This window comes from Pygocentrus nattereri, chromosome 7, assembly GCF_015220715.1.
Source record: "Pygocentrus nattereri isolate fPygNat1 chromosome 7, fPygNat1.pri, whole genome shotgun sequence".
Classification (NCBI taxonomy): Eukaryota; Metazoa; Chordata; class Actinopteri; order Characiformes; family Serrasalmidae; genus Pygocentrus; species Pygocentrus nattereri.
The window spans coordinates 603,526-617,500 of NC_051217.1; the positions used below are offsets into that span (position 1 = coordinate 603,526).

Here is a 13,975-nt window from a genome sequence, read left to right on the forward strand (position 1 = left end):
AGTCATGGTCTGCTCAGTTCCAGCAGTCAGCTGTGACGTGCTGTCAAACCCAGCTGCTTGATCTGGAGATCGATCCTGGCAAGTATGGAGATGCTGCTAACAACTGCAGGCAGTTCTTCTAAGAACCCGTCGTGAGTGTAGGGCTGTTTGTTCAGATAGTTCAGTGCCGCGCTTGAACTCGATGCTTCTGGCCTTGTTGAAGATGGAGAAACTAATTTTCTGTTAACATTTTAAGAATTTTACTGCGTCATAGAAAAGAGATGCCTTCAGCTTTGATACTAGGAGAGAAGATTCGTACGTTTCTGAGCTTCGGCAGACGAGGTCACCAAACCCATTTGAAAAGAAATGTTTCATACAGTGAACTGCGCATCAGGAATGCCATGGATGATCATCACTAGGGTTCACCAAGCAAGGCAAGATCTTTGACGCTTAAGGCCGATTGGTGCCCTTGCGGTCTTAGTGCTTAGTTGTGCGTGAGGCTGTAGGTTGTCTCGTTTCTCATGGTGCTGTTCACAAGAGCGCTCCATTCATCCTTAGTGTAGCCTTTGCTGAAGCATCCGTCCGTGTAGACTGAGCAACAAACCAAATATCCCAAAATCCCATGCACTGCAGGCTAGAACTGATGCGTTATACACTCTTATGACCCATGACGCCTAACTAGGTCACAAGGTGCTAGCTCACTATTAGTACGTAGAGTTTAAGGCTAGAGCCTTTTTATACGAAGGGCCCGGCTTTGGCGTAACCTTCCAGTCAGTGCTCAGACACAGATGAGGCTTAAAGTCTGGGCTAAAACTACATGTTCAGCCTTCTGGTAGTTTTTTAGAGAGAGGGGTGGCTCACCCTCCTGAAGTCTCCTCCGTCTTGCTCTGTGAGCCACTTCCCTACCCTTTACCGGATTTTCACTAAAGCTGTTTTGTGGCAACACCTGTTGTAGAAGGGAATCTTTAAATAAACCAACTTCAACTATAACACTGCTTATTAGCTGGATTGGGAATTAAAAAAACGAGTTATGATCATTAATTTGGCCTGATGTCGTACGATTTTAGCCCAAACACAGTTTTAGTCCCAACACCCTGATGTCACCGAAGTGCAGACCTTCTGGGACCTGGTCTTCAGAAAGAGAGAATTCTATACATCTCATTATGCACAATGCGCTTTATTTCACCTTTAACCCTCCCATCGTGTTCTGGGTCAGAATTGGACCCTTTTCGGGTTTGTGTCTCTAAATGTCTAAACTTGACGGCTTCTTCAACAGCGATCATGCGAACGTGTGAAAAGGAAGACCAATTAGATGATGTGCACATTCCTGCACGTTTGGCTACAAAAGTGCTGTTCAGGGTCAAATTCCACAGCAGGTTGTGGAAAGCCCTTCAGGTATTTATTACAATTTGTGAGGTTGCAGACACACGCAGACACACACACACACAGACACACGCAAACACACAGACACACATCTCGTTGTTGCCTTCCATGCAAGCGCACTCAGACACGGTGTGAGGAGGGCATAACCCAGACGTGGGGCGGGAAGGCCGTGATAGGCCCACAGGTATCTTCAGGAAGGACCTGCAGCAGTTCAACCGCTGTGGTTGGGTTCGTACTGCCAGGTTCGGCTCTGACCCACAGCACAGCCGTGGAGTTTAAAGTGAAGTGAAAAGTGAATTTATTCTTGGTGTGACGTCATCAGCGCAACTGACGCACCTGTGAAGTAAACGCGAGGGAGAGAGGGAGAGAGGGAGAGAGGGAGGTTAAGAGAGCGGTGTAAACCCACAAGCCGCGAATCCTGTTTTAACACAGATAAAGTAACCGAACCGCCGGGTCCACTGAAACGTCCTGGCGCTGTTCTGACGAGGGAGGGGCGGAGGAGGAGAGGAGAGGAGAGATGAGGGACCGGGCGCGTGACGACGCGTCGGTGACGCGCTCGAGCGACAGGCTCCGCCCCGTTACTACGGACTCACGCGCGGATTCGAATCTGGGTCCCGGGCGCCGCGCGCTCAGTCTCCGCTCCACCCGAGGCAGAGCTGCCCGCGCTCACCGAGCAGACACGCGCAGCCCGGCGCTCCGTGGACCCGTAGCCGCTCTGTCCGCCCCTTCTCCTCCAGGAGCTGTTCACCATGACGCCCCTCAGCAGCGCCTGCGTCCTCCTGCCTGTTGCTCTCCACCTCCGTAAGTTCGCTGGGTGTCATTGTGTGGCTGCGAACCGGGCTGCGAATCGGGCTGTAAACCGGGTTTTGAACCGTCTGCGAACCGGGTTGTGGACCGGGCTGCGAACCGGACTGTGAACCGGGTTGTGAACCGGACTGTGAACCGGGTTGTGGACCGGGCTGCGAACCGCGTTGTGGACCGGGCTGCGAACAGGGCTGCGAACGTTTAGAAGCGCTTACTTCTAAAGAGCCGGACGGCTCCAGCCGGCGCTCCGTGCGCTGTGTCGGGATGCAGAGGCTGCGCGCTGGGAGGCGCGTGATGAGCACCGTTATAAAGCAGGTCGCCGCGCCTTGGCGGTTCACTGCGCGCGCTGCTTTCTCACACCACCTCTCCTCTCCGGTGCCGAGCAGGGCGCTCGGGTGGGAGTTTAACATCACAGTAAAACTCCGGTGATCCGGTCCGCTGAGTCGGTACAGCAGACAGCGGGCTGGGGCTCCGCTACGCTGGAGAGATTCAGTCAACAGAACCGACTCTTTCGAACGCGCTCAAACGAACCGATTCAACGATTCCGAAGTCCGGTCGGCTTTCCTGTGAGACCGAGTCCCGAGCAGCGGCTCAGTCGGTTCAAAGTATAAACACGTTAAAGTAACAGCTCTTAAACTGGGCCGCGGATGTTCTCGGCCTGTCTAGCAGAGGTCAAGTTTGATGTGAAGCGCTCGGTTCAGGAGAAGCGCGCGGTGCTCAGTGATGTTGGTGGAGCTGGACGTCTGGGCGAGATAACCTCGAGAGGCTCCCGCAGGGAGCTGGGTGCAGTGGTCGTGAAGCGCCTCCTGGTTTGTTCTGCGGGAGTTCTGAGAGGTTTTGGGTCCTAACCTGCGCCTGTGTGGCGGACAGGTATGTGGCCAGTGGCACGCGCCCTCAGAGTTCTCCCTTATAAAGCTTACATGTCAGACTGAACACGTCGGTTCCTCGTGATTTGATTGACCACTTCTCCCAGAAATCAAGCTTAATAAAATAATAAGGAAGGCGGCTTAAAGGGCGACGCCGCATAAACCCCGCAGAATCCTCATTACTGATAAAGACTATTGAGGTCTAAGGTTCAGATTTCCGTCCTAAACCGGGTTTAACGGTCCTGCGCTCCCGGCAGACAAAGTTCTGAAAAGCCCCGGATGTTGCCCGCGCTCCGTCCGCTCGCCGCCGAAACGCTCGTGGCGGGCGATGTAACAGTGCTCCTCCGAGGATTATGAGGGAAGAGAAAACACGCCGATAGACATAAATCATGAATGAAGCGCATCTGCTCGCTCTCTCTCTCTCTCTCTCTCTCTCTCTCTCTCTCTCTCTCTCTCTCTCTCTCTCTCTCTCTCTCTCTCTCTCTCTCTCTCTCTCTCTCTCTCCGTGTCTCTCTCCCTGTCTCTCTCTCTCTCTCTCTCTCTCTCTCTCTCTCTCTCTCTGTCTCTGTCTCTCTCCCTGTCTCTCTCTCTCTCTCTCTGTCTCTCTCCCTGTCTCTCTCTCTCTCTCTCTCTCTCTCTCTCTCTCTCTCTCTCTCTCTCTCTCTCTCTCCCTGTCTCTCTCTCTCTCCCTGTCTCTCTCTCTCTCTCTGTCTCTCTCTGTCTCTCTCCCTGTCTCTCTCCCTGTCTCTCTCTCTCTGTCTCTCTCTCTGTCTGTCTCTCTCTCTCTGTCTCTCTCTCTCTCTCTGTCTCTCTCTCTCTCTCCCTGTCTCTCTCCCTGTCTCTCTCTCTCTCTCTCTCTCTGTCTCTCTCCCTGTCTCTCTCTCTCTCTCTCTCTCTCTCTCTCTGTCTCTCTCCCTGTCTCTCTCTCTCTGTCTCTCTCTCTCTGTCTCTCTCTCTGTCTGTCTCTCTCTCTCTCTGTCTCTCTCTCTGTCTGTCTCTCTCTCTCTCTCTCTCTCTCTCTCTCTCTCTATCTATCTATCTCTGTGTCTCTCTCTCTCTCTCTCTCTCTATCTCTGTCTCTCTCTCTCTCTCTCTCTCTCTCTCTCTCTCTCTCTCTCTCTCTCCGTGTCTCTCTCCCTGTCTCTCTCTCTCTCTCTCTCTCTCTCTCTGTCTCTCTCCCTGTCTCTCTCTCTCTCTCTCTGTCTCTCTCCCTGTCTCTCTCTCTCTCTCTCTCTCTCTCTCTCTCTCTCTCTCTCTCTCTCTCTCTCTCTCTCTATCTATCTATCTCTATCTCTGTGTCTCTCTCTCTCTCTCTCTCTCTCTCTCTCTCTCTCTATCTCTCTCTATCTCTGTCTCTCTCTCTCTCTCTCTCTCTCTCTCTCTCTCTCTCTCTCTATCTCTGTCTCTCTCTCTCTCTCTCTCTCTCTCTCTCTCTGCCTCTCTGTCTCTCTCTCTCTCTCTCTCTCTGTCTATCTCTCTCTCTCTCTGTCTGTCTCTCTCTCTCTTTGAGTCTTGGTCAGACACAGACTTGGTCTTGGTCTTAGAGAACAGCAGTTGTGCTGTTTAGGCTGTAAATCGGTGAAGAGAGCGACGAACGTGGCCGACGCGGTGGAGAACAGTGCGCTTGAGTGTGGAGCAGTTAATCCAGCATCACTGAAGGGCAGGTCGTGTCACAAAGCGATGATGATATAATACGTGTTTTTTTGACATTTCATGTAGTGACTAAATCCCTCTCGCAGGACGTGTGACCTGCATCATCACATACACTTCTTTTCAGACTGAGCCATGAGCACATTGCTAAAAAATGTGTTACAGCGAAGGGGCCAGTGTTTTTTTCCTGGACCATGTAAAACCAACCTCTGCAACATTCCTGCACATCTGAAAATGAAAACATACTGCGTACTCGGGGTTGGGGGGGTGGGGGTGGGGGGGTGTCAACCCAGTTAGCGCACTGAACAGCATATGGGCTCCTTATAGAGATGTGCTTTAGGGGACCAATTCCTTGGACAGTGGGATATGAAAATAAATAGGATGCAGAAACACATTTATCAGCTGAACTAAATGCAGAAAACAATGGAAGCATTAGACAAGAGCGTATCAATAATGAGTGAGGCTGCCTGTTCTCCATCGCTTCAGTCCTTCTTGCCATGCTTTTATGCACATCTGTAATGGGGAAAAAGCGTTTCCCAAACCTGAGCCCTTCACAAAGCGTCCTAATGTACAAAAAAATAAATAAATAAATAAAATAAATAAATAAAAGGCGACTCCTTTCATATTAGTTGCGTGTATTTTGGACTGGCTTTGATTATCCATTGTTTCCAAATAATAGGCTCATCATACACAACAGAATTATGTATGAAATTAAACTGTTTTACTCTATTCCGTTTAGTTTCAGTTCAAAACGGCTTGATCACAATCTAGATTCAGGCCCTAATGCGCAGGCCAAGAGGGGCAACTGTCACCTGTTATTTACATCCAGTGCAAAAACGTAAGAAGAAGCTTAAAGATGTTTTGGTTGCTTAACTGTGTTTGGTGTAAAGGGGGAAACTGATCCGTTCCTTTAAAGGAGAGTTTTATTGTCTTTTATGCAACTAAAGCAGATAATTAGCTATATTGCTTCCTTTCTATCTCTGTAACGAACACTGGGTCATACTGACGTTAATTTATATATTGCACTGTAATCAAAAGTTTCCACTCTTAGAATCGTGTGCAGACGTCAGCATTAGCTTTCGAGCTAATGAACCAAAACAACAAACATGTCCCAACGTCTTACAGCGGCCTTTTAAGAACTTGTGTTGTTTCTGTATAACCCACAACTTCTCTGACTTACGATAAGAGACACTTTTATTATCCCACTGGGGGAAATCTGCATTGTTACAGCAGATAAAGAGCAGTAAGTAGACAAAGATGCGCATCATACAAAATACAAAATATAAGATAAACTATAGAAATAAATAAATAAACAAGCCGTCTGTTAGCAGAAAAATATAAAAAATAAAAATAGAATTAAGAATCTATATAAATGTACAGTTTACGCATGCAGATGTGTGGATATTGCACATTTCTGAGCAGGTAATGACCGGATATCGCGCAGTAATTACAGATATTGCACAGAACTTGTGTATGTATTGCCTTTGCACCATCTATCAGCAGCAGATACTGCACATTAATGTGGTACCTGCTTTATTATATTTTCTCTCAGCTGAACTCATGAAAACACATCTATTTCATATTCTGCATATGCGCCAACATGGAAAGCATGTTCTCTGGAGTGACCAATCACGCTTCTCCGTCTGGGAATCCGATGGACGAGTCTGGGTTTGGCGGTTGCCAGGAGACGGTACTTGTCTGACTGCATTGTGCCGAGTGTAAAGTTTGGTGGAGGGGGGATCATGGTGTGGGGGTGTTTTTCAGGAGTTGGGCTCGGCCCCTTAGTTCCAGTGAAAGGAACTCTTAAAGCTTCAGCACCAAGACATTTTGGACAATTTCATGCTCCCAACTTTGTGGGAACAGTTTGGGGACGGCCCCTTCCTGTTCCAACATGACTGCCCACCAGTGCACAAAGCAGGTCCATAAAGACACGGATGAGCCAGTTTGGTGTGGAAGAACTTGACTGGCCTGCACAGAGTCCTGACCTCAACCCCATAGAAGACCTTTGGGATGAATTAGAGCGGAGACTGTGAGCCAGGCCTTCTCGTCCAACATCAGTGTCTGACCTCACAAATGAGCTTCTGGAAGAACGGTCAGAAATTCCCATAAACACTCCTAACCCTTGTGGAAAGCCTTCCCAGAAGAGCTGAAGCTGTTATAGCTGCAAAGGGTGGGCCGACATCATATTAAACCCTATGGATTAAGATTGAGAGGTCACTCAAGTTCATGTGTGTGTGAAGCCAGACGAGCGAATACTTTTAGAAATAGAGTCTCTACCAGAGCTTTGATTTTAGGGTGAAAAATGCCATCGCCACTCTCAAACAAACAAACAAACAGAAAAGACAAACCCCTCCCTGTCCATCGTCTTAATTAGTGCGACATCCCTTAAGATTCTATTATCCACACTGCAGGAGTTCTTCATGTCAAATAAATAAGTTATGGTGAGGGCAGAGCATGTGCACCTACACAGGAGGTGGTTATGTAGGTCCACTTTTCAGTGTCTGTGCTGTGGAATGTTTTTTCAAGATCAGCGTGAGCACTCGCGGCTGTCCGGGTTGCCAGGTTTGTGGCTTGCCAGCCAAATCGGGCTTGTTTGAAAATGCTGTCCTGGGACAAAAATTATGTTTAATTGCTTAAAAATGAAGTTTCAGCTTTTTGTGGACAGCTGGAGATTTTTGCTGGACCTGGCAAACCTGCGATGACCACTGATTAGTACCATTCTGTGTGGATCTTATAGCCCACACCACTTCACCTGAAGTTTCTGTAAGTTTTTATCATTATTATCATTTGTCATTATACATTCACATACATTGACCAATCAATACATTTTTGGTTGGTTATGACTGGAGGCCACTGTGTTGTGTTATTTTGTTTTAGCAACTAACCTGTTTATCCCTGCCAGCTTGTTCTGACTTGCAGTTTTCTTTTTTCTTTTAATGATTTTCTCTTGGCTTCCCTTAACGCATTTAAAAATGATATTTCTATGAATGGCAATGTTTAAGCGCCAGCTGTCCTATCAGTTTTCCAATCTGTTAGTCTGTTAGCTGTCTCATGTTGTTTAGAAACTCACATTAAAGTATTGATTTTAAAATGTGTTTCTTAGCAGTGAGAATCACTGGTAGTTAGTATACCGCCTCATTTCCAAAATGGTTCTGCAAAATGTAAATAAAAACAGAATGGCATGTTGTGCCAATCATTTAAACCCTATATTTAATTGAAGATGGTATGGGGATAGCATGTAAACTGAGAAATCCCGTTAATTTTTTTTTAATTCTTGCCTATTTTGAATATGATGCCAGCAACACGTTTCAAAAAAGTTGGGACAAGGTTAACAAAAGACTGGTAAACACCTGGTGGAACATCTGACAACAAGGTTAATTGGCCACAGGTCAGCGACATGACATATAAAAAGTAAGTAGAAGTAAAGATGGTGAGGGGTTCACCACTCTGTGAAAAAGATGTGCAGGTAAATAGTGCAACAGTTCAAGAATAATGTTTAAGCAACACTTCAGAAAACCTCTGTCTGTGATCAGATCTGCTCGTCGCTGTACCCACAAATGCAAGTTAAGATTCTGCCATGTAAAGAAGAAATTAAATATAAACAGGACCTAACCAAGAAACGCCACCGCCTTCTCTGGGCACAAGCTTATTTAGGATGGAAAAAAATGTCCTGTGGTCCAACGAATCAAAATTAGAAGTTCCTTCTGAAAATCATGGACACCATGTTTGCCGGGCTGAAAAGCAATGGGACTGCATGGCTTGATTTCAGCGCACAGTTCAAAAGCCAGCATCCTTGGTTGTATTCGGGTGCATTAATGCACACAGCATGAGTGGCTTGTACATCTGTGAAGGCATCATTAATACTGAATGATATGAACTGGTTTTGGAGCAACATTTGCTGCCATCCAAATGACGTCTTTTTCAGGGAAGGCCTACTGCACATATTACTATATCTGCCTGCAGTCCAGACCTGTCACCCACGGAAAACTTTTGGTTCATTATGAAGTGGAAAATATGACAAAGCGGACTCTGAACTGTAGAGCAGCTGAAATCCTACATCAGGCAAGAACGGGAAAACATTTCACTTTACTACAGCAGTTGGTCTCAGTTCCCAGTTCTTCCAGAGTGTTGTTAAAGGAAGAGCTGATGCATGCCCCGACTTTTTTGAAATGTGTTGCTGGCATCAAATTCTAAATGAGCATGTTTTTTTTTTTTCTCAAAAACAATAAAATTTCTTAATCTTATCATTTGATATGTTGTCTTTGTATTATTTTCAATTAAATATAGTGTTTACTTGATTGTATTCTGTTTTTATTTACATTTTGTACAACATCCCACATTTTTTGGAAATGGGGTTGTAAACAAGCATCAACATGAGGTTCATTGTAAGTTCTCTGTTTCTAAATTTACCCAACTGCAGAAAATATGTGTTTCAGTAGTGACCGTTCTTAATGTTTCACACTGATTTTTAGATCTTTGATTTTAGACACATTGACTTTAAAATGATGAGATCTAACTGCCCACCATGTGGCCATTAGGGACAGGGATGCTGTCCCACTTCCTGCCCTAAAATGCAGGGGTGTGGCTAAAATAAGGCTCTCTGGACTAAAACTCTTTCTGCTTTGGTAGTGACGAGGAAGCATGGGACAGTTTTTTGTATATATTTAAATCTAAGTCTTCATTTTAAAAATAAAATTTAAAAGACCTTTAAAACATAAAAAAATTAAGTATTTCCATAAGTTGGTATTTAGTAAGGGTTTAGGGCAGACACAGTAGAAAGTACCATAGATGATGATTACATGTATATTTAGCTTAGTGCAACCTCAGCTCATGCCCTGGCTTTAAACAGAGCATAACATAATCCTTGTAAATGTCTAAGGTCTGAATACTTTATTGCTTATTTAAACAGTTTTTACTGTGAGACTGCAGTTTGAACTAATTTGGTATCCATAAAGAAATACGAGGTTCAAAATTCTATTTATGGAGTTTAAAGTCTCAGATGGGGAAGGAATCTTATAAACACTACATAAAGGAGTTAAATGTATTGTAAGAAAATGTATCTCTAAAAATAAATAGACTGGCATTCAAATGAGAAAACAGCAGTCAGTGAAAGTCTAAGCCTCTTTTTTGGCGCCTGTTGGTGGCTCTTTGGAAAGTCTTAATGAGTTCGTGATCATGCACTAAACATTTTAGGTGAACTACAAACATATTCTAGATTTGCTGATTTTGCGGATCCCTGAGTGTGGCATGTAACAAACAGCCCCACATGGTGTCTTAAAAATCCAGCCTTCAGACTGTTTCACGCATTCCTAACTGGGGCCTTTGACCCCTTTCCACCCCCAAACGCCCCCTAAAAAAATCTATAGGCAAAGACTTGTTGACCTTCGTCTGGTAAAACGTGGAGTGAATTGAGCTCCACTGGCTACGTGTTATTGTTGCACCCAACCTGAAGGACATTTCCTCACAGTTCTGTATTTATTATTAATTAATATCATGGGTGGTCGTGTTCCCAAAGAGCTGTCGGGTACAGTATCAGTTACCGTATAGCTGTCAATTGCAGTTTAAACATTAGGTTTAAACCCAAGATAGATTGTTTCTAGTCAGCAATGACATAAAGAAAGAAACACCAGGAACTTTTCTCTTTTATTATACTATGATTGTTTATTGACTTATGCAGTAACAGTCGTTAATAGTTCTTCGTTTTAATTCTTAATTATCATCACCATTGGAATATTTTATAACAATATGCATATAAGATCAAGGATGGAAAGAAAACTGTGGCAGTGTATTTGGCAACAAAATGTAATGTCTATACTTACAATATTGCTATTCCTGTTAATAACAATTCGTTTTTTTTGTTTGTTTATTTTAACATTGACATTTAAAGCATGAGATGTCAGTATAAAGTGTAACTCCATCGACACAGTTTTGCATTTGAATTGCTGCGTATTTGCCTGATGATGATTCCCCTGATTTCCACCCCTGCATTCTCTTCCTAATTTGTGAGATTGGGCAAAGGATACGGCACAAATTATGATCATGATGTAATGATACTTCACAGCAATTTGTTTTTCTGAGATTTAATAAGTTGGAACAGACAAAAAAGAACCTGTAGTGCCGCACACTATGAATACTACTAAAAACATACTACAGTAAAGGTACAACTGATGATTTAACGAACTGTACTTGATTCAGTCAAACAGGCTTAAATCTGCTCACTTTGTAGTGATGCATATAAGATAAGATAAGATAAGATGATCCTTTATTAGTCCCACAGCGGGGAAATTCACAGTATTACAGCAGCAGCAGAGTAACAGGAGTAAAACACTCAGTAATAGAAACGGGAAACAGTGTAAACATTATCAACATTATAAATGATAAAAATTAAAGCTAAATCTCGACTGTTTACAACAAAATAAGGATAATAATAAAATAAAATAAAATTGCATATAAATCTGTATTGCACAATGAAAAATGTTCGCATTCTGAATGTAAGTGTATATTGTATTGTATGTGGTCTACTGGGAGCCGTGCTGGTTGTACAGTCTCACAGCAGCAGGAAGGTTGGTCAGCGTTCTTTAAGTACTGACCATATCCACGGTATGCTCAGAAAAGCTTATTGTGACATAATTGATCATTTTAATGATAAAACATTGTTATATTGCTCACCCCATTTGTGAGAATTAAAACATTATTCTATAACAGATTTTAGTGATAAAATCTGCTTGGTGGAAAAGAGCAGGATACCTGGGCTCTATTGAGACGTTATTGAGTTTCATTCTTTTAGTGCGGACCTGGAGCTGAATATGCCTTCTTTCATTCGGATCACCTTCTCTTTCATATGTGTCTCTTGGCTTTTGAAGTTTTAGAGGTCCACAGACAGGTTGCCGCAAGAGAGAAGAGAGCCTTCTTTATATAGCAAGAGTTAAACTTCTTGCCAAACAGGTCACTAACATTGGATATTTCAAGCCGCTATTACACACAGATAGAAGGATCTGATCTCTGGAGGAAATAAATGTGTATATTTAACTGAACTCTGTTTATTTATGGATTGAGAGGATTCATTTTAGTGAATTTGTTTGCATATCCGTTTTCATGTCATAAGGCAGGCTAAATAAATAAATCGAGTCCTGTAGGTCACGCATGCTTGCCCAGTTTAGTGCTTTCTCCAACATGTCTGATTCAGTTAATAAAAGACTTGATAATTGGCTCATGAATTAATCAGGTATGTTAATTTAAGCAAAACAAAAACGGTTCTTTTTCCCCTCCAAGAGTGGAGTTTGAGTCCCCGGTTCACTGTAAATTACACTGGTAACAGTGAATTGAACAAAACATCATGACCAAACTGAATTAGAACTGCACCTAAATGCTTCTTTGCGTGGACATAAAGTTCAAGGAAAGCCTTTAAAAGGGAACTCAAACATTTCATAATGTCTGCATAATTTACAGTTGTGTATTGTTGAATCTGAAGTGTTGAATGGCTCTAAATCTATCATAAACCTCAGTCCCGGGCAGCGTATCTGTATCCGTTTAGCGTAATAACTTTCTATGAGCCGGCTTTAACAGACATTAAACACTTCAGCCATCTGGTTCCTATCGCCAGATAGTTTTGAGATAAGGTTTGGTCTAAAATGTAATTTTAAATACATTCATGGCAGAGTGGTACATGGATCGTAAGGCAAAACAGTACCCAAAGAAAATTTGTTTCATTCTAAAATGCTGTGCAACAATTATGAATATAATGAGTTTTAACAACACCATACCACACAATGGAAAACCAATTTTATTATTCCAATAAAGGTGCTATTAATCATAATATAGCATTGATATTTCTCACATGTTTAAAGCCCACTCCCGAGAACTTATCATGAAAAAAGGAAAATTCTTGAAAATGGTCTATAATATGATTTGGAATGAAACCCTTCACTATTTTACCACTATTTTATTTTATCTACATTACATATAAAACTGATAAGATGTGGAGGTTCACTGGTTAAAATGGCTTTTAAGTTTCTCCACAGTGCACCTCTTCACATCACACAACGCTGTCACTCTGAATGAATTTGTTTACATCTCAAGGACTGCATATTTTTGAAAATCATTTTCCTGTAATTGGTGTATAACCTTTGCTTTATGTGGACATTTGTAAAGGTTCTTCACACTTGCACATCTCACTTTTTAATTTTAAAACTGAATTTTTAAATTTTAAAAATTGAATTACAAAAGTAATCGAAAAATAATTGAAAGGTTCTTGAGAAGCCCTTTGGCACCTTCGTTTATAAAAGTGTCTGTCAGATCCTGAGGACGGTTAGAAAAGTAACCTGCCTGCATTAAAGTTTGCGTTCCTTTAACTTCAGACAGTACATTAGATCAGCAATGCCTGTTTTTAAGTTAAAACACCAAACCTTTTTTCTTTGTTTACAGTGTAGTGAGGTTTACTCCCATGACTGTGGATCAGAGCTGTTCAGGAGGACTTGCTGAGTTGAAAATGGCCTTTCTGATGCTTTGGTTTTGACAGTGGAACTAAATTTTTTAGTTTGGTGATGCAAATTGAAGCTTTATTTGGTTTGATGCATGAGAAAAATGAATGAAGTCAAAATTGAGGCCTTGTCTCTTCTTTTGACACTTATTTCAGCTGGTCTTTGATTTCTACTCATAATTGCACACCCCTGTACTGTAAGCTGAGGCTATGCAGACAGAAGGACAAACGGAGTGTCTTCTTTATGTGTGACCCTGAGTCATCAGGAGATGTCTTTGCGAGTTAACTTTGCCCGTAATTCAACATCAGCCCTGCTGCAGTAATTTCCCTCTGGCCGCTCTCAGCGGAGGCTCTGTGTGAGGCGAGGTCCCTAAACAAACACAGTGAAATGAGAACGCTGTGAAAAGCTTGACGCCGTCCCCACTGCCCGCCTCCATCTGATGCTGGAGATGAATATTCATGGCTACTGTGACTTGCTTTTTTTTTTTTTGTGAGGAGTCACAGGAACTTGTGTCCTCTGAGCACTAATGAATCTTGGGGTGAATCAGTAGCTGTATGTCTGTAAGAGGAGAGAGGGAGAGAGTTTGCTGGGTAATTACAGTGAGCTGAATAGCATATGCACTTCACAGTCTGTAGAGAACACTGGCATTTTCTTACTGGACGTCCAAGGTCACTGCAGCACTTTCCCAGGTGGTTGATGCTGTGTAGCCTGCAGATTTCGAGCAGTAGTAACACTTCTGATATCCCGCAGGGCCGGCAGAGGGTAAATGTAAAGTTAAATGTGGCCATTGTCATGTGGTCAGTTGCTGCAACC

The 13,975-nt window shown here is 43.3% G+C and overlaps 1 protein-coding gene across 1 annotated transcript in view; it reads left to right on the forward strand.

The window, feature by feature from the left end:
• Nucleotides 1–1,738: 1,738 nt before the first annotated feature.
• Nucleotides 1,739–13,975, forward strand: part of nrn1la (neuritin 1-like a) — a 47,496-nt gene continuing 35,259 nt past the window's right edge. The window contains exon 1 of the mRNA XM_017717164.2: nucleotides 1,739–2,163. Coding sequence (XP_017572653.2) covers nucleotides 2,112–2,163 — 52 coding nt within the window. The 5' untranslated portion in view covers nucleotides 1,739–2,111. The remainder of the gene's footprint in view (nucleotides 2,164–13,975) is intronic.